Source organism: Stigmatopora argus, chromosome 2 (genome assembly GCF_051989625.1).
Source record: "Stigmatopora argus isolate UIUO_Sarg chromosome 2, RoL_Sarg_1.0, whole genome shotgun sequence".
NCBI classification, from domain to species: domain Eukaryota; kingdom Metazoa; phylum Chordata; class Actinopteri; order Syngnathiformes; family Syngnathidae; genus Stigmatopora; species Stigmatopora argus.
Window position 1 is genome coordinate 19,491,925 of NC_135388.1, and position 23,864 is coordinate 19,515,788.

Below are 23,864 nucleotides of genomic sequence, written 5' to 3' on the forward strand. Positions count from 1 at the left end.
GAGTGGATAAGCGGTACAGAAAATGAATGAATGAATGATTTTTTTTCATGGATGCTATATTATTATTTGACATTACAGGTCTAGGTCACAGGAATGCGTGCTACACGGTTAAAGCGGTACTCGGCCGTTTGGTCGCCGGTCTTTTGGTTGCCCGGAACGTTATTGATAATTACCATTTAAATTGTTGCTCAAATTCCCTAAATACAAACTGCGAATTATTATTTAGTCATACTTAATGCCCTATTAATTATTAGGCTAAAGTAAAGCTCCAAATTTCCCGTACTTTTATTGTGTTTTGTTGGAGAACTTGTTAAGACCCGGACTGACGTCCCTTCCTAAGGGAACAACTCATGTACATACAAACTCTTATGCACTCACATGTCCGCTCAGTGAAACTGCTCAGGGCCATTGTTGGCTTTTATTGATGCGTAGACCGTGTTGTTTTACCTTGTTTTGTCGCCGGTCTTTTGGTCGCCCGTTGTTTGGGTCCGGGCGACCAAAAGACCGGCGACCAAAAGACCGGCGACCAAAAGACCGGCGACCAAAAGACCGGCGACCAAAAGACGGCGACCAAAAGACGGCGACCAAAAGACCGGTGACCAAAAGACCGGCGACCAAACGACCGCAGGGTTAAAGCGAACTGCAACGATAGGAAATGAACACGAAACGTGTCATTGAATTACAAACATCAAAATCTCTCTATTTTTTATTAATGATTTTTACACGTCAAATATGTAGGCCAAGCTATATATGGCCTATAGTTAGCTAGCTATAATACCTGAAATACAAGGTTAATTAAAAAACATAATTAATATCTGAGGGCAACCCTGAGTTTTGCAGAACGTGCTCGAGCATTCTCATTCACGTCATCTCTTTCTGGGGTGATTACCTTTTTCGACAAAAGATGCCAAAGACCATTTACATTTTTTTTCATCTTTGCCAACTTTCCAGTCCTTTGCTTCCACTGGTCAAAGTGAGAGTGTTCAAAATTGGATAAATCATCCCCCTGAAGGAAGCGCTTCACAAGTCTGTCTTCTAGTGAGTGAAATGTGATGACGCAGAGACGTCCTCCAGATCTCAGTACTGTCTGTGCTGCTTGCAGGCCCGCGTGAAGTTCGTTCAACTCATCATTTACAAGGATGCGCAAAGCCTGAAAGGTCTTTGTGGCTACATGCGCAGGTCGGTGGAGTCTGTCCTTACGAGAATAGACAGCAGCGGTGGGAAACGATCCTAGAGACAAGACAAAAATCCAAATAGAGACACGTTAACCGCTCTACATAGATATTTAGTATTTTGTTCTAATTTTAAATGTCACTAACAGCCATCTCTATTTTTAATGCTGCTCAATTTCTCTGCCTAAAATACTTTGTGTTGAGTTGGTTATGTCTTAGTCATGCTCGATTTCTCTAAAACAGGATACCAGGACATTGAGTGGGAATATCAGAGAAAAAAAGAAAGCCAAGCCACCTCAGCCTGCGCCTCTTAACATGACAAAGATAAATTGTGACGAAATATATTCACTCGACACCATCATTAACTGATGAAAAACATATGTTGATTTTTTTTTTTCAAAACACTATAAACAACACTTGCTTTGTGCTTTGGTTTGATGAAAATAAGAGTACTACCATTGGACACATGCTGACCCTCCAAAATAGACAATATATAAGAAAGGCCATCTAAGAGTAGTTAGTGCATGTGATCCATTGAAGAGCCTCATGGAGGTGACAACCTTGGTTCAATAAATCCTTAGCAAATGGTACTTATACAGTGATAATGTATTTATGTCATTAATGCATCATGAGTCAACAAGTGAAGGGACCAAAAATTAGATTATCACATATGTATGTTCAGGCCACTGTATGTAGGAAAGGAGGATGGGCAGCAGGTCCATTCGGGCCATCAGAGCCTCAATGCAGAGCAGATGGATGACGTTGACTGGCCTATGTGTCACTAAAATACTTAAATCAAAGGAGCCAAATGTTTCTAATTCATGAACGCCATGTTCATATTTCAAATGTTTTAGGCTCTGGCTCAGCTGTCACCATTCACAACAGGCATTTTCCACACTTCTGGTGAATGTGCTCTTTGGCTCGACAATGCAATCTTTTTTCTAAAATGCATTCCGAGGGGATAAACTGAAAGGTCAGTCATAAGTATTTTGATAAAAATGCCAGTGAGGCTCATTAAAAGGCACATGAAAAAATAGAAATGCAACCATCAGAGAAGATGGCTTTAAGACACCAAATTGACATTGACCAACAAATACAAGAATCTACTTCTTTATGAAGGCCACCTTTCTAATACAAAATATGGCCAAAAGATGAATATGGGCGGCTCGGTGGGGGATTTGTTGAGCACGTCCGCCTCGCAGTTCTGAAATTGAGGGTTCAGTCCCCGGTGGGTTGCAACCTTTTGTGTGGAGTTTGTTCTCCTGCTAGGGTGGTTTAACACTAAGGGTGCTAAAAAATAAATAAACAATTCTGTGATAATTTGGGATAAAACCTCACACAATTCTCACATGGATTAAAATCCATCTGAAACGATCTTGATGTGTTTTTTTCCTGTGGAAATAAACAATACCGTGGGCGCAATTCAACTCCTCTAGTGCCCTACGGCTGACTGGCGACCAGTCTTGGGTGTAGTCTGCCTTCCCCCCCAAAGTCAGCTGAGTGAGCTAGGCTCCAGTAACCCTGGCAACCCATACGAGAATGCTTTCATGTTCGATCCAAGGCTTGAGTTCATCTTCCAAGCTTTCAAACTCGCATCCTGTTGTCATTCATGTCAGGCCTTTCCTCTTTATAGCTCAAATGTCTTGTTTCTTTGACTATTGAGAGTGTTTTTGAGGGTTAAACTCTTTCTTTGTTTTTTGCTCGTTCACTCTGTTTCTCTCATTCTCTCCCATGGGAGCTGTCTCTCGACCATGGTCAACGAATTGATGCAAGAATGGCTAACACTAAACTTTCTTTGCAAGCGTCACATCATCATCGAGATCCCAGCCCATTTTGTTGTAGGTGGTTCCCAGCAGATGTGAAGATTTGGTTTAAACTGGGTGGGTGTAACAATTGTGCTTTGTCACATCACTAAACAAGATCGAGGCTCTTAGTAACACAATTCTGATTCAAATACACGTATCGTTGCAGTCTTAATATATAGGCAAACTTGATACATTTGGGTTTTGCACCATTTTAATATAAAGGTCTGCATACTATATTTAAGAAAAACTGCAATAAATAGAGAAGTGAGTGATGTGGCACTTCTTCCCTCCTGCTCTAAACATCCAAAGGTGTGAGTCACACTGCAATCAATACAATGCCTGCACAGAGACCAAGCCCTAGTCTCGCCTCACCTAGCCATGTGCTCTCTCCCTGTCTCTAAATCATCTTTCAAAGGTCCAGGAGACAAATCCAGAGAGAAAAAGGCTTATCATGTGTGGGGGGAAAAACAAACAAACATCAGTATTAATAAATGTCACAATCCTCCACCCCCGTACAGTATGTATATTGACATGGTGTCTCATTTGCGTTTTTTAAGAACTAATACTTAATGTAACTAGTTAAACTGTATAGGGAAATTTATAGCACAACTTCAGAACATCAAAAGCATTGCGTGAGACTTTGCACAAGTGTGAAGGACACCAGAGTAAGGTCAAATAAACTACTGAATGTAATGTACTATAGTGGTACATCTACTTGTGAAATTCATTTCAGAATTGGTTTCCAATGGGATGGAATTGCAAGTGGCAGCTGAGTAGACATTCGTAGATATACACGTAAACACTCAATTTTACAACTTAAAATTACTCTCAGAAAAACTCAATAAATAATAATAATCCCAGAAAAAGTGCCTTGAGAGGGGGCTTTTGGTCGAACAGTCGCGCTCATACTTTGTCAATGGTCACTAGCCCCGAGCTCTGGCGCATCATTTTCAGGTCGGGCTAGCGCTGTGCTCAAATCGGGACAGGTGTCCACTACCGTTTGAGGCCAACCGGCCATAGTTGTTCAATCTGAATGACATCCCTACGTCACTATTTACACATGCTGTTTAATATGAGCAAAGCGTGACGAGTACAAAAATCTAATATGAGAATTCACCTCCCGAGTGACATGACTCCATGTCTCAACTAGTGGTACCTCGTCACACGACCGCTCGTCATACAATATTCTCGTCTTGCGACGGAAATTTCGATCGAACAATTCGCCCGTCATGCGATCAAAATTTCGTGATGCGACCAAGCCTTTTTTGCATATCTTTCGTGTATAACAATATCTACGAGCACTGAACGATTAATTCAGACGAGTTTCTACTACGCATCGACCAGGAAACGCACAACGCGCATGCGCGGGCAAAAAGAGGGCTTTCTGGGTAATGAAGTATACTCGCGCACACAACGCCGATAGGCAATGGCACTCTTTCTGAGAATGAAACTTCATTACCCATAATCAATACGTGGGTAAGTTCAGTTGTTGCATTTCCTGTTATTTTTATTATCTAATGCGAGGAGTATTATATTACTTCTCGTTCGCTGCTCCTAAGAACATCAGCGGCACTGGCTCGCAATTCCCTCTTTGTAATATTTCTGGTCGCAACTCTCTCTCATAGGCGCCGTTCAAAGCGGTTGCAACCAGAGCCATTTCAACGAGGGAGTTGCAAGCCGGTCTTTATGAGCAGCGGAGCAATCGCTAAAATGTACTACAAGACTATTTCTCGTTGGCAAGTGGTCGTGGGTTATCCTATTGTGAGGACATTTGTGTGAATCATTTTCGGAATATTTTGAAGGGAATACGTAGTACAACAGCAAACAGCCCATCGATAGCGAACGTGAGGGTGGAGGCATGGCAAACCGCCAACCCGGAAAACGAAGGTAACAAAAGATTACAACAAAATTAGAATTCAGTTTTGTGTAAAGTTACATTAAACGTATGTTTGAGTGTCTGTATATATTAATCCAAGTTAATTTAAATTTGTTTGTTCCGTTTACGAGTGCGTTGTCATGGAAAAAAAAAGAACCCCGCCGGACATTACCCCCCCCCCCCCACACACACACACACGTCTCTGTCTCCCGTCGGCGAAATCTGCCCAATTTTAGTTAGATTAAACACATTTTATTACTATTAAACCACTAGTTATGTGTTACTTTGTTAATAGATGGCGAATTAGAAGAAATAAAACATTTTTTCCAATCCAATATCCTGTTTTTGGTGTTTTTTCAGAGAGTTGGAACAAATTAATTTGTTTTCCATTCATTTCAATGGCAAACGTCCGCTCGAGTTACGAGAATCTCGTCATACGATCTCAGTCTCGGAACGGATTACGATCGTATGTCGAGGTACCACTGTACTTGTAAATAATAAAAGTGTGGATACTCTATACTGCTGCTTTGTGCATCAGTACAAACAACATTCTGGATCCGTAACCCTAGTTGTAGTAGAGGAAAGGGAAGGAGGTTGTCCTCCTCTCTACAGGAGTGAACCATGGCACAAAATCAGAGGGCTCAGGGCCAGCCACAAGGCGCTAGCTACAATACTGCTGTTCCTAGATGATCACATAGAGGGCCCTCAGTCATTTGCGCGCAGAAGGAAAATGAAAAAAAAATGTCAACATAGGTAGTTTTTTTTTGGGTATGCTTGGCCCTGTTCTGTGCATTAGGGTTAAACAAAGCACAAAAGTCCAGTCAACTTAGTTGCAAGAATCTTTGGGAAACAAAAATTATTGAAATTACAAAGAAACAAAACCACTTTCAGTCATGCCTATGTTTTGATAACAGACTGACATTTATCATCTGTGAACTGTTCCACTTGCTGATCGACAGAGGACCCAGCCATTAAAAAAAGTGTTTAGACTCTCCAACAATGTATACACAGTAGCTTCCCCTCAGTTTCCTTATCCAGCCATCATCTGTATCGCTTACACTCAAAAAGGGTCAAGTGGTGCTGGAGCCTATCCCAACAGACTACGGGCAGGTGGCAGAGTACACCCTGAACAGGTTGCCAGCAAATCAAACAAACATATAGTATATGGAATACAGGAATAAACTGCAATAAGAATAACAGATGCAGGCAAACAATAATATGAAAACTCCACATTGGGGGGTTTCATCCAAAGTAACTACTTCCAGGATACAATAAATAATACATGTTATGTCCAGTTACTAATTTCATTAATTCATTCATTTTCTGAGCCGCTTATCCTCAAGGGTCGCGGGCGGTGCTGGAGCCTATTGCAGCTCATTCCGGGCACCAGGGAGGGGACGCCCTGAATTAGTGTCCAGCCAATAGTAGGGCACGAGGAAACGGACAACCATTCACACTCACATTAATACCTAAGGGGCAATTTAGAGTTTTCACCCAGCCTATACTGCAGAACTGTGAGGCCGGCACGCTAACCACTCAGCCGCCGGGCCGCCACTACTAATTTAATATGCAACACTAACATCTCCCAAGTAATCATGCATGCCTTTATAGCTAACAATGGTGGAATACTGAAGTGGTCATCCATGCTAGTCAAAGTCTTCAATTCAAAGAAAACCAATTCAAACAACACCAAAGAATTTTTTTTCCAACCACAAATCTGAAGTGTTAGGCAGACGTGCGAGTGACATGCACCATCCTCTCACTTCAAATTTGTCAATGTGACATTTTACTTCTGAGACCAAGGCTGTACAAAAATTCAAAACTTGTATTCCCACACCTTTCCATACATGTGCTACAAAGGCTTAAAAAATGATGTAGTACTGAATTGAATGACAAAATAACAGCATTGATATTATGAGTGTATTTAAAATAAAACCAAAATCCTGGTTAAATATTTGTTCTTTATAATCTTTGAAATGTTCCTAGTTTTCAGCATTTGTACAACTGCCCTCTGTAGTTGCTATGGACACAGCAAGGAGCTGATGTAAAAAGAATGAAGAATCAAACTGCAGTTCAAAACACATGACTTTTTGTAAACTGCTGGACCCCATGAAGGAAATGGAGACTAATTCAAAGTATGTGCCATGTTGTCTGATCTCGCCGTCATTTTCAATCAGTGTTATTTATTGTATTCATTTGAGCTCAAGAAAAGAAAGCAAACAAACTCAGCATGAAGAGGCAGAGAAACAAATTTATATTTCATGTTGTTTATAGACCTCTCATAGTTGCATTGGGTGCAGGTGCACAAACAAGAAAGATTTTAGAAATGCACTATTTCCACTCAACTGACATATTTTTCTTGTCAGCATTTGTGGCACACTTGGTCACAGAGTCCCCGGTGCTACTTGCTTCAATAAAGACCTATTTGCATTGTTTCAAATAAGCAGAGGCAGTGATTTGCTGTTGCTCTTCAAAAGAGATCAGACGGCTGCTCTTACCCACACCTGTTCTCCCAGGGTGACGCTGACGCACATGCTGCTCTGTGTAATAACTATTGACTACAACATTTTACTCATTCAGCATCTCAAATCTTGGAGGCATATAAATTAAAGAGGGCTGTGCGTGTACGTGTGGAGGGAGTAAATAATAATATGGCAAATAATTTTGCGTCGTGCATGAGCTCAGATCCCTTACCATTAGTCTGTGAGGAGGTTTTGGCATGCGTGTGAGCAAGGAAATAACAATAAGGTAGAGGAATTTGGGGGGGTGGGCAGTTGTTTTGCAAGCTCTATACTTGTGAGTGTGAAAGCATCTGTCAATAGAAGAAAGTAATCTATTCAAAATCCATATTTTGTAAAGTTGCTTTTAAAACTTTCATTGCTATTTTTGAATGGGCCAATTAGACAAAACAGTTAGAGCACAATTGAGTAACTGATAGAACCACTCGCGTCATCTGAAATTTCTAATTGGAAACAGGCCTTAGAACACAACTTGGTGAGAAAAGTGGGTGAATTACAATTAGGGTCATGTGTCACTACCTGCGACCACATTTGCAAGCTGCTGTGTCCGGGTGATGTGGTTGACACGGCGCGCCTCCACAATGGCAGAAGCTATTTTCCTGGCATGTCTCTCTTCACCATATGCAGTGAGTATAGAGGCAAGAGCCTGTTGATCTAAGGTATTCACCACGTCAGCAGCACAAGGCATGTTGGACAACCTACGCACAAGAGGAAGACCAATTAAAGTCTGTAATGTCATGTCCATACTGACAGCAGTGAATCCTGACTGAGGTCCAGCTGAAAACCTTTATAGCTTGTACAATATTTTGTGAGGGATCAAATCAACAAAACACTTCAGTGTCGTTTTGTGTGGAAAAGGTAGATGCTCAACAGGCTTACATACATATACATATATCTATCTATATCTATCAATGTGTACATGTGTAAATATACACACACACACATATATATATACCCTATACACGCATATATATATATAGATTCACGTATATATATACATATATATAGATATATATATACACGTGTATATATATATATATATATATATATATATATATAACCTCTTAAAGCCCATTATTGTTGGTTTATTAGATTTAGTCTCACCATTAATATAAATTCTATAATCATAAAAAAATATTTTAAAAAAGTCTTTTGAACTTTCCGTGTTATGTTTTGATTTAGAACAAAATTTCTTTCTTAGCTCTTTGACTGCCATTAACAGCAAGGAATGTCTAATTTTAAAGTGAGAGAATTTGGACAAATATCATTCACTGCTAGCCATACCACTTGAAATTTATTGAATTCTATCTACAGCTGACAAATTCATTTCAAATCACAGCAGAAAAATGAAGCAAACCACATGATCAGACTTCTATCATCATCAATGGCAGTGAAGAACTAAAGAAAGAAATTGGATTATTGCTACGAAACCTTAGTGAGTTAAATCAAATGAACATATGTCACCTCATTCCATCCATTCTCATGTCCAAGGGCCCATCTTTGCTAAGGGAGAAGCCTCTTTCTGCTTGATCCAGCTGCATGGAAGAACAGCCAGCATCCAATAGGACAGCATCAATAGTTCCTGCTCTTACGTTGACACTAGAGAGCAGGGCTTCAAGCTCGCTGAACAGTCCAAGAAGTGGTCTAACACGGCCACTAGAGAGAAAAGAGTGTCAGCGTGAATGGTTGTCTGTCTCCTTGTGCCCTGTGATTTGCTAGCCACTGATTCAGGGTGTCTCCCGCCAGGTGCCCATAGTTAGCTGGGATATGCTCCAGCACTTCCCGAGACCAATGTGAGGATAAGGGGTTTGAAAATTGAATGAACTTGTTAAAATAATTTCTAATGCAAAAAAATTAAAGCAAAATATTCAAAAGCACAAAACATCTCCATGGTAAATATATATATATACAATATAATGTAGAGCTACCATACATCCAGAAAATAAAAAAGATGTTCAGTGTCACATGGAGCTAGTTTGTCAAAGGTCAGTACAACACAGCATTTAAAAGTGTCTTAATTTATGAAATGTCATTTTGCATCCAAAGCTAAAAAGAAAAATATGCCTCATTGGTCTGCAACCACAGTGCCCAATTTTCATTTTTCTTTTCTTGTACATTTAAAAAATGAACATGATATTCTTTTGCAGCGTTGTATCTGCCTCACCTATTCCATTAGGACTTTCCAGTAACTGGCCACGCATTGCTGTGCATACTCAGTCACTTCTTCATGCAAGCACAGTGAGATCCTGCAGTCACATTCATGAAAAATTCATGTGACCTTTTAACATTGTGTGATCAAAGATGATGGCACGAGAAAGCAACAGGAGTAACCATCTTCAATATTAAAACTAAAGAGTCCTTTGCAGCTTTTCCTACTAATCTACTAGTGGTTATTACATACGGTCCTATTTAGATCTAAAAACTCAATACTGTCATCATCCTTCACCACTTCAGTACATCGTGGCTTTTTATATTAAGTATCCTAATCAAAAATGTTCATAAAAATGTCAAAATTCATGGTGAAACTCGCAAGTGGAAGACAGGCAGGAGTCAGGGCTCTGCTTCTTCTTCAGCGCTGAGTTGGGTGGCACTTAACACTGAAGAAGAAGCAAAAATTCACTGTAGAAGAATGATGCGCCGAATAATAGAGAAGAATGTCGTCTTGCCTCTTTCTGTTTTCTTCAGATTACATTTCGCATCGCGCACATTACCTCGTGGAGAAAGACTACACCAAGCCTATATCAGCTTTGCTTGGATTTTGAATCACCGTTGTTAAATTCCTACTAAGCGCCCTGCATCATCTAAGGCAGGGGTCTCCAACTCCGGTCCTCGAGGGCCCATAACCAGTCTGTTTTCCATATCTCCCTACTCTACCACACACGAATCAAATGATCAACTAATCAGCAAGTTGCCCAGGAGCTTGATCACGATCCCATACCTGTCAACCTCTGCCGATAACTGCCCTTATAAATGATTATGATTCCCCTTACAAACCCCCAAAAAACCTTACAAACACCGTACGACTTTTTTGGGGTTCGTAAGGGGAATCATAATCATTTATAAGGGCAGTTATCGGCAGAGGTTGACAGGTATGCGATCCTGATTATGGCATATAGAATCCCATCATTGTAGCAAGGCAGCGTGGGGTGGATGTGTTCTGCTGGCTAAAATATGTGCGATATGGAAATATCTCATGATATGGGTCATGTCACATCTGACAAATGGTGCTACGACTATGGCATATCAAATTCCATCAATGCAGCAAGTCAGCATGAATTTGACGCTGTCTGCTGGCAAAAGTTTTCATTGCAGGACCATGTCAATTCATGGCAATAATCACGACAGATATGTCAAATGTCGAGAGAACGTTTTTAGCGATATATATTGCCATATCGTACAGCACTACTAGATGTTGAATTAGTAATTGATATATAATTGCTCTCATGTGGTGTAAATGGAAGCAACTTGTCTCCTCTATTTGTTGTAGCTATGTTTATCTTATTTTGTCCCCATATGCACAAACCTACTTTAGCTACTGTATTTACACAAATTCACACCGCAGCTTTACAGGCAATTGTACTTTTGAAGATTAGTTTTATTATTGAACAACAACCATGTTCTTAATGAACCCAGAAGACTCACTCATTAATATCAAAGCAGAATATTTTTAGGAGTTGGAGTGGTGTTTTTTTTAGTTTTAGCTATTTTAGGATTTGTGTGCAGGTGGCCATTACTGTGCATAATTATTGGGCAACTTAACCAAAACACAATTATCTATGCATTTCAATTATTTATTTTCACCAGGGAAACTAATATAACAGCTCAACATTCACAAATATACATTTCTGACATTCAAAACCAATCAGTGACCAACATAGCCACCTTTCTTTGCAAGGACACTCAAAAGCCTGCAATCCATGGATTCTGTCAGTGTTTTGATCTGTACACGATCACCATTGCATGCAGCAGCAACCACAGCGCCACAGTCACTGTTCAGTGATGTGTACTATTTTCTTTCCTTGTAAATCTCACATTTGATGAGGGACCACTGGTTCTCTATGGGGTTCAGATCAGGTGAACAAGGAGGCCATGTCATTAGTTTTTCTTCTTTTTGGCCCTTTCTTGCCAACCACGCTGTGATGTTCTGTGGTGGTCGTTTTTAGGCTTTTCTTAACTTGGCCATGTCTCTAAGTATTGCACACTTTGTGTTTTTGGGCACTCTAGTAATGTCTGAAACATGGAAAAACTGGTAGCAACTGGCATCTTGGCACCTGCATGCTTGACTTTTCTAAGTTTGCGAGCAATTATTTTGCACCTTGGTTTTTCCACATGCTTGATGCAACCCTGTTGACTATTTTGAATGAAACGCTTGATTGTTTGATGATCACGCTTCAGAAGATATCTCACTATTTTTGACTTTTCAGAGCCTGTCAAGTCCCTCTTCTGACCCATTTTGCCTAATAATTATGCACACCTGACATAGGGTATTTATGTCATTAGATCACACCCCTTCTCATTACAGAGAGGCACATCGCCTGCGTGTGCGGTCGATTGGTCGCCGGTCTTTTGGTCGCCGTCTTTTGGTCGCCGGTCTTTTGGTCGCCCGGACCGCAACAACGGGCAACCAAAAGACCGACGACCAAAAGACCGACGACCAAAAGACCAGCGACAAAACAAGGTAAAACAACACAGTCTACGCATCAATAAAAGCCAACAATGGCCATGAGCAGTTTCACTGAGCCGACATGTGAGTGTATAAGAGTTTGTATGTACATGAGTTGTCCCCTTAGGAAGGTACGTCAGTCGGTGTCTTAACAAGTTCTCCAACAAAAAACAATAAAAGTCCGGGAAATTTGGAGCTTTTCTTTAGCCTAATAATTAACAGGGCATTAACTATGACTAAATAGTCATTCGCAGTTTGTATTTAGGGAATTTGAGCAACGATTTAAATGGTAATTATCAATAACCTTCCGGGCGACCAAAAGACCGGCGACCAAAAGATCGGTGACCAAAAGACCGGCGACCAATCGACCGTGTACCCATCGCCTGATGTAATTGGTATGGGGGATACAACTTGGACAAGACAAAATGCATAATACTCATTTGCTTAAAAATTCTGAACTCCCAGTATATTGACAGGCTAGATCAATCCTGCATGAGCAATCTGTGCGTTGAAAATTACTGTGAACAAAAAGCATTTTTTCTCCTTCTTGGTCTTTCACTAAAACAATCATATATATCCAAGATCAAATAATGTATACTCCATTGGAATTACTTTTCTTTGACAGGGATCATTCTACTGACACCTAGGTGAGGCTACCTTAGCTACCTTAAAAAAGAGGACTGGCATTTACTGAATGTTTTAAAATTGCTGATAAGAATGTAAAAATATGCAAAACAGTTACATAAGTTTTAAATTATTCATTTCTTTATGTGTGCAAGACACAGACTTGGATATATAAATGCCTTATGTAACATTGTTTATTATTAAAAAGGAGAAGTTGGATTAAGCGCTATGGTCCAAGAGTGGACTCATAATTACCTAAGAGTTCTGAACTATTTATAGTTGTAGCACCCCACAATATGTTTTATGATAGCACCTAACGGGATTAACTTGATTATATTCCAAAAGTTATGAGCATGAGAAAATATTTCTTCACTTATTACACAAATACAAATGATACCTAATTGATGGTAAAACTTCATTTTGCCATCACTATTGTGTGTCAGACTCGGGTTGGTTCGCGGGCCGCTTTAACGTCAACTTGATTTCACGTGGGCCGGAGCATTTTAGATATAATATTTAGATTTTTTTTTAAATGAATGGATTAAAAGAACTGGATTAAAAGCCCTGAATATTCAGTTTTTTATAGATCTAAAACAATGTTTATTTTAGTTTTTTTATATTTTTAGATTTTACAAAATGATTTTTGAACTAAAAACACAGAAAAAATGATTACAAAAATTACAATTATTGATTTAAAAGGGGGAAAATCAGAAAATTTAATATACATCTATACTCTTCATTTTAATTTGATCCAAAAACAGAAAGTCGGCACTCATGATTTACTTTCCGGGGCCACACAAAATGATGCGGCGGGCAAGATTTGGCCCCCGGGCCGCCACTTTGACACTAGTGCTATATAGTCTGAGGACAACGACGTTCAAACTACTTCTGCTTCTTACAAATCAAGCCAGAAATACTCCCTTGTGTTGACCTGCTCAGTTCTATTACTTGCGTCACTGAAGCCTAAGACAAGATGCTGATTGATTGCTTTCAGCAGGGGACCAGCGATGAAAATATCTTCAATCCGGTGGAGAAAAAAAACAAGAACATTATAAACATAGAACACAGACAGACTGGTGCTCAAATGCTTGTTCATACCTTCGGTATGCACTAGCTCATTTCAATTTTAAAAAAAATCTCAAAGTAGAGCAATAATTTTGGTGTCCACAACATTATTCGATGTAAATACCGTATTTTCTGAACTATAAGGCACACCTAAAAGCCTCCTTTTTTTTTAAAAGCTGACTATGCGCCTTTAATGCAGTGCGCCTTATATATGGACCAATATTACAATTATTATCACGATAAAATAAAAAAAATCAGTCGATATCAGTCGATAGGGTACATCATCTTCTACAGGTCTCGCAACTATGGTAAGCAGCCTGCAACTTAATTTTCCCCCGTGCGCGGTTCATGCTGGGATATGTAGTTCTTTTGTCAATACACCCAGTATGATGGCGAGCACACTAATTCGGTGCTCGCCGTCATTCCGGGTGGATTGACAAAAGAACTCCAGCCGCTAGATTGGCGTCAACAGAGCATTCAAAGCTAAAAATACGGTATATATATATATATGTGTATATATATATATATATATATATATATATATATATATATATATATATATATATGTATATGTATATGTATATGTATATGTATATGTATATGTATATGTATATGTATATGTATATGTATATGTATATGTATATGTATATGTATATGTATATGTATATGTATATGTATATGTATATGTATATGTATATGTATATGTATATGTATATGTATATGTATATACATATACATATACATATACATATACATATACATATACATATACATATACATATACATATACATATACCAAACTCAGTTTTGCTTCCGTTGCCTTTTTAAAACATGTTTTTAGCGTGTGGGTGTAGCGTGCAAGAACTATATTTCCCAGCAGTTACTGCGCACCGGAACCCGGAAATAGGCTGCTTCCGGTAGCCAGCGCTATTGTGTTTCGATGTTCATCCATATATAATATATATGCGTGTAATGAAACGGTGCGTGCTTTGTGTGTCTAAAATACAGAAATAGCACTCGTTACTGACACTGTGGCTTAAAATACAATGCGCCGAATAGTCGTGAAAATACGGTATATATATATATATATGTACATATATATATATATATATATATATATATATATATATATATATATATATATGTATATATATATGTATATGTATATGTATATGTATATGTATATGTATATGTATATGTATATGTATATGTATATGTATATGTATATGTATATGTATATGTATATGTATATGTATATGTATATGTATATGTATATGTATATGTATATGTATATGTATATACATATACATATACATATACATATACATATACATATACATATACATATACATACATATACATATACATATATATACATATACATATACATATACATATACATATACATATACATATACATATACATATACATATACATATACATATACATATACATATACATATACATATACATATACATATACATATACATATACATATACATATACATATACATATATATATATATATATACATATATACATATATACATATATATATATATATATATATATATATATATATATATACATATATATATATATATACCGTATTTTCACGACTATTCGGCGCATTGTATTTTAAGCCACAGTGTCAGTAACGAGTGCTATTTCTGTATTTTAGACACACAAAGCACGCACCGTTTCATTACACGCATATATATTATATATGGATGAACATCGAAACACAATAGCGCTGGCTACCGGAAGCAGCCTATTTCCGGGTTCCGGTGCGCAGTAACTGCTGGGAAATATAGTTCTTGCACGCTACACCCACACGCTAAAAACATGTTTTAAAAAGGCAACGGAAGCAAAACTGAGTTTGGTTGTACTTTATTTAGACATTTTACAACTCACTCACGTCATCATCACCCACAAATCCCTCAAAGTCCTCATTTTCTGTGTCCGAATTAAACAATTGCCCAAACGAGCCTTCCAAAAAGCCGGGTCCCCTCTCTTCGTTCTCAGAGTCACCGTCATTTCCATCAATCCATTCACAAATCGTAGCGTAAGAAGCCTGGCGCTGCCTGCCACTTTTCGTGAAGCCAGGCATGGCATATATATATTATTTATGGATGATTATCGAACTGTATTAGCGCTGTCTACGAAAGCAGCCACATACGCTATTTCCGGTGCGCAGTGACTGCTGGGATAAATAGTCCTTTTGTCAATACACCCAGGTTGACGGCTGTGATAACTTTGCACTAATAATATCAATATACTACAACGGCGAACACACTAATTTGGTGCTACATGTACCAAATGCACGCTACACCCGCATGCTAAAAACACGTTTTTAAAAAGGCAACGGAAGCAAGACTGAGTACGGTTGTACTTTATTTAGCCATTTTACAATGTAATCACATCATCATCACCCACAAAACCATCAAAGTCCTCATTATCTGTGTCCGAATTGAACATTTGTCCATCGAAAACGCTGAGTTTAATACGTTCGTCCAGGCGGCCACAATTCATTCCCAAATGGTAGCTAGCTAGTAGCTAGCGTAACTATTCCAAGGCTGTCTTCCATGGTTCGCAACTGTGTTGATGCCAATCGCCAGGCCTCAATCCGTTCACAAATGGTAGCTAGCTAGTAGCTAGTGTAACTAGTATTCCAAGGCTGTCTTTCATGCTTCGCAACTGTGTTGATGCCGATCGCCAGGCCAGTCCATTCGCAAATAGTAGCTAGCTAGTGTTGATGCCGATCGGCAGGCCACAATCCATTGGGTGTATTGACAAAAAAAACTACATATCTCAGCAGTCACTGCGCAGTACTTTATCTACGGGAAAATAGTAGAGTCGGGGGCTGCTTGCCATAGTTGTCCTATCGATTTATTTTATTTTATCGTGATAACAATTTTAGTATTGGTCCATCTATAAAGCCCACTGGATTATAAGGCGCCCTGTCTATTTTGGAGAAAATTTCAGACTTTTATGTGCGCCTTATAGTCGTGAAAATATGGTGTATATATATATATATATATATATATATATATATATATATATATATATATATATATATGCTGAGATATATAAAACGGCGTTTCATTTCGGTGAGGCTCGATCTAGCACATTAATTCTATGTTCGCCGTCATTCCCAATGGAAGTCTCAACTGTGGTCCGAGCTTTCAGGAAGGCAGGAATTATTGACTTGATTAATAACGACTTTGGTGAGACGGAGCCGTGCGTGTTGGATGCCACATTCGCCCACCTGTTTAACATGAGTTATTATGCTATTGCTGTGTCACGAAAATACTAATACTTTAACCTCGGAGAAAATTAATTTATTTGTAATCTACTAATAAAGTTTGGCTGACCTATCTGACTGTTTTGTTGACATTTCCTTTAGCGCAGCACCATCTAGAGGATGCATAACGTAACCCCAGCCTCAACTGTAGACCCGTATAATGCGGTGCCGTAGACCAGTGTAATGCGGAGCGGTGCGCCTTATATATGGATTTTTTAAAATGTGTCATTCATTGAGGGTGTGCCTTATAAGGCGCTGCGCCTTATAGTGCGAAAAATATGGCACTTGGATTTTAGCTTTGTTTCTGTAATATTTTCATCCTGCTTAGCTCACTGAGACAAATCTCAAAGTTTTATAATCAGATAGTTATATTGGTTTTTGGGGGATTTAGTTGTTGTTGTTTTTTTTAATTTACATTTTATTTTTTGCATCCTGGGATTTTTCCCTTTGTGACTTGTCTTTGTGATTACCAATTGGTTTCACATGTTGTTTCCCACCCCTGGTATCTCTCCTTAGTCCGTACTTCTCAGCTCACCCAGCTGTTTCTGATTGCCTCATCAACCCCTGTTAGTCTAAACCAGTGGTCACCAAACTACGGCCCGCGGGCCGGATACGGCCCGTCAGCACATTTGGCCCGGCCCTCTGAACAATACCAGAGATGCTATCGGATTTATTTCCAATTTGGAAAAAAAAAAAATTCCAGAATTTTTTTTTCCCCCCCAAAAAAACCTAGGTCCCGCCCTGTCAAAGAGAGAACGGAATAATGGCGAAAAAGTTAGGTAAGAGAAAAAATGATTCAGAATGCAGGGTATTTAACCTGGAGTGGACAAACGATTATTTTTTTGTTCAATGCAAAGAAAAGGCTGTTTGTCTCATCTGTCAAGAGACGGTGGCGGTATTCAAAGAATACAATCTTCGCTGACACTATGAATCCCGTCACAAAGACAAGTACGATAGCTTGCAAGGCCAAATACAAGCAGACAAACTCAAAGCGAAAAAGTGAACTACTATCTCAGCAGAATACATTTGTACGCCAAGCTCAGCTGAACCAGGCATCCGTTCGGGCCAGCTTTCCAGTTGCTAAACTGATAGCAAGCAGCGGTAAGCCTTTCACTGACGGAGAGTTTGTTAAGAAATGTATGGTTGCTGTCGCGGAGGTGTGTCCCGAGAAGAAAGATCCATTTAATGCCGTAAGTCTGTCGGCGAGTACAATCACCAGACGCGTTGAAGAAATTGGGAGTAATGTATATGCCCAGCTGCAGCAGAAGACGAAATAATTTGACTTTTTTTCATTAGCACTGGATGAAAGCACGGACGTGCAAGACACAGCGCAACTGCTCATTTTTATTTGTGGAGTTAGCGCAAACTTTGAGATATGCGAGGATCTGGCAGCCCTCCAAAGTCTCAAAGGGACTACAATGGGAGAGGATATTTTTGACAAAGTGTGCCAAACCATGGAGAAGTTGGACCTGGACTGGTCAAAGCTAGCTAGCATCACGACTGACGGGGCTCCTAGCATGGTGGGCGAAACTCGCGGTCTAATGGGACGCATGAACCGGGAGTTGGAAAAAAGGGGTCTCACCGCCCCGCTACGAGTCCACTGCCTAATTCACCAGTAAGCACTGTGCTGCAAAGTGTTGACGTGAGAGAGATTCTGCTCTGACAACTGAGCTGAACTTTTATCTGTTAAGATTGTGCATGGCACAACAGAAAGTTAATGTTCCATGGCTTTTTTTTCTATGAAGAACCCAGAGAGAGTTATTTAGTTATTATTTATTTCATAAATAGTGTTATTTATTTCCTGTTTTTTTTCTGTGAAGAACTCAGAGAGGGTTATTTAGTTATTATTTATTTCATTAATAGTCTTATTATTTGTTTCCTGACTTTTTTTCTGTAAAGAAAAAAAGGGTTATTTGGTTATGTGTGGCTTTCTGGAAAACAATATTTTTTTTAAGCTCCCCTACGATCGTCACACTTTTTCTTATACAATCTGACACCGGCCCCCCATCAGAGAAGGGAAAGGTTATGTGGCCCTCACAGGAAAAAGTTTGGGGACCCCTGGTCTAAACCCTTAGTATTTGTCAGTCCCTTGTCGGATCATCAACGACGTGATGTTCTGGTCACGTCCACTCTGTTATGTCCTGCTTGTTGACGCCCAGTGCTACTCGTGCCCTTCGTGTTTTTCCCGTAAGTTTGGTTACATTGTTTAAGTTGTACTTGGTCAGGTTTCCTCTGGTTTTTGTATTCAAGGTTTTATTTTTCCCTGCAACTGGGTTTAACCAGAGCTGTCAACCTCCGCCCACCCAATTTCAGGAGTACCCTTGTCCGATTTCCGGAGTTTTTCCGGAGTGAATGCAATTCTCCTACAGACCTTCCCTGGAATTTTTTTACGCAAACCCCTACTGGGGTTCCCGTTTGGCCATTTACCCTGGTCCTCCGCGTGGTGGCCTGCAGGACAGTCCAAGAAGGGGTTTTGTCCAGCCCGTCACTCTTCCCCGTTACGCTGAGGAGGACGGCGTTCAGGCCGACGGCCAGGGCGCCACGGTGAGGGAGGTAGAGTGGGAATATTGTCGACGGCCAAGCTACCGAGCCGGCGCCCAGTTCTCCCGTGCCAGTTCCTGCTCATTTCTCTCAAGTGCCAGCTACTGCTCGTCACTCTCTAGCGCCAGATCCTACTTGTCGCTCTCATTCGCCAAACCCTTCTCGTCGCTCTCATTCGCCAAATCCTGCTGTGTTTTTTTTTTGCCACGACGACGCACTCGTAAACGGAACAAACAAATTTAAATTAACTTGGATTAATATATACAGACACTAAAACATACGTTTAATGTAACTTTACACAAAACTGAATTCTAATTTTGTTGTAATCTTTTGTTACCTTCGTTTTCCGGGTTGGCGGTTTGCCACGCCTCCACCCTCACGTTCGCTATCGATGGGCTGTTTGCTGTTGTACTACGTATTCCCTTCAAAATATTCCGAAAATGATTCACACAAATGTCCTCACTATAGGATAACCCACGACCACTTGCCAACGAGAAATAGTCTTGTAGTACATTTTAGTGATCGCTCCGCTGCTCATAAAGACCGGCTCGCAACTCCCTCGTTGAAATGGCTCTGGTCGCAACCGCTTTGAACAGCGCCTATGAGAGAGAGTTGCGACCAGAAATATTACAAAGAGGGAATTGCGAGCCAGTGCCGCTGATGTTCTTAGGAGCAGCGAACGAGAAGTAATATAATACTCCTCGTATTAGATAATAATAACAGGAAATGCAACAGCTGAGCTTACCCACGTATTGATTGTGGGTAATAAAGTTTCATTCTGAGAAAGAGTGCCATTGCCTATCGGCGTTGTGTGCACGAGTATACTTCATTACCCAGAAAGCCCTCTTTTTGCCCGCGCATGCGCGTTGTGCGTTTTCTGGTCGATACGTGGGAGAAACTCATCTGAATTAATCGTTCAGTGCTCGTAGATATTGTTATACACGAAAGATATGCCAAAAAAAGACAGTGCCATGGCCACCTGGCTTGGTCACATCACAAAATTTTGATCGCATGACGGGCGAATTATTCCATTGAAATTTCCGTCGTAAGACGAGAATGTTGTATGACGAGCGGTCGTATGACGAGGTACCACTGTATCTTTAAAAGGGGCTTGCTTACTCAGACCAACACTTTGTGATTTGCATTGAGGTTATACATTCCTCAATACATGAGTGCATACAGTAGAAGACCGCGAATTCTCCACCTGATGTACAATGCACTGCGTAGGCTGCAAGGGCTTTTTGCTCAGTCTTCCAATAACATTGGTTAATTGCAAGATTTCTTGAGGTTCTCAGAACTTGCATCACAAGTAGGCGTAGAAGAGTTTACAGCAGGGGTATACTGCTGCTGACAGAATAGTGTTTGGAAACTCTCTCCTCTAATTGTCATTCCCTGCTCACATGCGCATTTTTTTCAGAATCCCTTGAGAGAGGTTTCCCCAGAATTTACGGGAAAGGATTCCTTCCCATGCCATGGTATTCGGAACATCTCAATTTAATCCTCCCTCGGCTTGTTCATGAGTACGTACCCTTCCTGTCACCGAAGCAATGTGTCTCACTCTATTCTCTTAGTTTCATCAGCCCCTCGATCTTACAGTTCCCTCACACTGCAGAACCGTGGGCCTTACTCTGACAAATGATGTGCTCGGCCCACTCACTCTGTGTGGGGAGAGAAAAGCTTTAAGTTAAAAGAAAAATGGATTTGATTGGATAAACTAACTCATTAACCATTGAAGAGCATTTGATTTGAGTCAAGCAATTACTGAACTATACAGCAAAAATCTGAACTTATATAATGCTGCTACATACGTTTGCAGAGCTGACCACAAACCAAACACTGCTTTATAATTTGAAGCTTTCAAGTGTGACAGTGAAAAGGGTAAAAGATTAACCACCAGCCTGAATAAACGTGTCCAGACAAATTGCAATATTGGCCTTGACTTGTGTTTAGGTGTATAACATTCACAATGAATCACTTACGGGTTTTCCTTTGCTAACTCCTGAGCCAAGGAAATTGCCGTGGGATCTCGGTCTAAAGCCAGAACAGTAACGTCAGAAATCTCTTCAAGTATTGCTTTGGTATGACCACCGCCCCCAAATGTCATGTCGAGGACCACCTACGGAACAGAATATGATACGATAAACTGTCTTCAATAGCATTCCATAAATTAAAAAAAAAAACTTAATATCCTTGCATGACATGATACTATACACTATGCTTCAAGCAAGCCACCATCTGTAGCCGAGGTCATTTGGGATAGACAAAACATCTTTTGCAGATACAATTAAACATTTAGAGCAGTTGTAGTAGGCGGTGCGGCTGGCATGCAATGTGCTGCACTGCCATGCCTATTGGGAGAAATTCAGGGTTTAATGTCTTCAACTTAAAAAGTGTTCACTACATTACAGTAAAAAAAGGTTTGCTCTACACAGTGAGATCAACTATCAGTCTAACAAATGTTCCACGCCTTTGCGTGACGAATCGCTTGTGGCTTTATCAGTGCCCTAAGCTTGAATTAACAGAACTCTGTAGAGCAATAAACACTGCTACTTACTTTAAAAAAATAAATTTAAAAAATAATTGACTTCAGGCTTATTTTATACTGAGATACTGAAGAACTTAAAACACACTCACTTCCTTTCGGAAATGCATCAAAGTGGTGTTGGAACTGCATGAATGAAGGAAGACACAACCATAAATATGCAGTGAAGTTGTTGCTACACAATACAAATCAATTTGAATAATGTCTAATGAATCACTTGACTGTGCTTATTTGTCAGACTCAATGAAATGAAGGAATTCAGATAGTTTCCTTAACCTGTGCTCCAACTGACAGACTGGGTGGACTCCAATTTTTTCACGCCACACACACTCCATCTTAGAACATAATGTAAATGGATTTTGGGAAAGCGCAAACCACGAGGGGTCTACTGTAAATAATTAATTTTAAGATGATATGTTATTGAGTCCTGCGATCGGCTGGCGACCAGTTCAGGGTGTCCCCCGCCTCGTGCCCGAAGTCAGATTGGTTAGACTCCAGCACCAGCACTCAACACGACCTTTGTGAGGATTAAGTGGTTCAGAAAATGAATGAATGAATGATAGAGTCTTTTGGACAGTTATACGATAATTCCTGATATTATTTACGGAGCACCATGGGAACTACGTGAGGATGCTTTTCATTGACTATAGCTCAGCCTTCAACACTATAATACCGGATATCCTGGCTGACAAACTCTCCCACCTTGGACTATCCTCTTCCATCTGCTACTGGATTAAGAACTTCTTAACCAACCGTCCACAAACTGTTAGACTTGGTCCCCACCTCTCTTCCTCCATTACACTGAGCACTGGCTCCCCTCAAGGCTGTGTACTGAGTCCCCTTCTGTACTCCCTGTACACATACGACTGTACACCGACCCACCAGTCTAACTCCATCATCAAATTTGCCAATGACACCACTGTGGTCGGACTCATCTCAGGGGGGATGAGTCTGCTTACAGAGATGAGGTCAACAAACTGTCTTCGTGGTGTTTGGCGAACAATCTCACACTAAACACCACGAAAACTAAAGAAATAATCCTGGACATTCGCAAACGCAGCACAGGTCTGGCCCCACTCCTCATGAATGGAATATGCATAGACAGGGTCCAGTCCTTCAAATTCCTGGGGGTCCACGTCACTGACAAGCTCTCCTGGTCTACCAACACCACGGCAGTGGTGAAGAAGGCCCAGAAACGACTCCATTTCCTGAGGGTACTCAGGAGGAACAACTTGGACACTAAGCTTCTGGTAACCTTCTATAGAGCCACTGTGGAGAGCATCCTGGCATACTGCATTACAGTGTGGTACGCTGGAAGCACGGCAGCAGACAGAAAGGCCATGCAAAGAGTGATCAACACTGCCCAGAAGATCATCGGCTGCTCTCTGCCCTCACTGGATGACATTGCCAGCCCTCGCTACCTCAGCAGAGCCAGGAACATTGTCAGGGACCCATACCACCCTGGTCACAACCTGTTCCAGCTGCTGCCCTCTGGCAGACGCTACAGGTCTCACAAAGCAGTTACAGTTTTTTCCCACAGCCATCAGGACTCTGAACTTGCGTTAGCACGACACACAATCCCTTCTGTGCAATAACTTTGGGGTGTGCAATAACAATGGGCAATATCTTAGATTGTACAATATTTTAGAATTTACCTACCCGGGATGTGACTTTTTATACTTTTATATTACTATTTAGGTTTTTTTACTGGGAAAACGCACTTTGTAGAGTAGCACCACCAATTTCGTTAT

General features: G+C 40.2%; 1 protein-coding gene across 1 annotated transcript in view; it reads right to left on the reverse strand.

The window, feature by feature from the left end:
• Nucleotides 1-671: 671 nt before the first annotated feature.
• Nucleotides 672-23,864, reverse strand: part of mettl15 (methyltransferase 15, mitochondrial 12S rRNA N4-cytidine) — a 43,048-nt gene continuing 19,855 nt past the window's right edge. The window contains exons 3-6 of the mRNA XM_077588171.1: nucleotides 21,551-21,687; nucleotides 8,837-9,028; nucleotides 7,892-8,070; nucleotides 672-1,230 (exon numbers count right to left, since the gene is read on the reverse strand). Coding sequence (XP_077444297.1) covers nucleotides 809-1,230; nucleotides 7,892-8,070; nucleotides 8,837-9,028; nucleotides 21,551-21,687 — 930 coding nt within the window. The 3' untranslated portion in view covers nucleotides 672-808. The remainder of the gene's footprint in view (nucleotides 1,231-7,891; nucleotides 8,071-8,836; nucleotides 9,029-21,550; nucleotides 21,688-23,864) is intronic.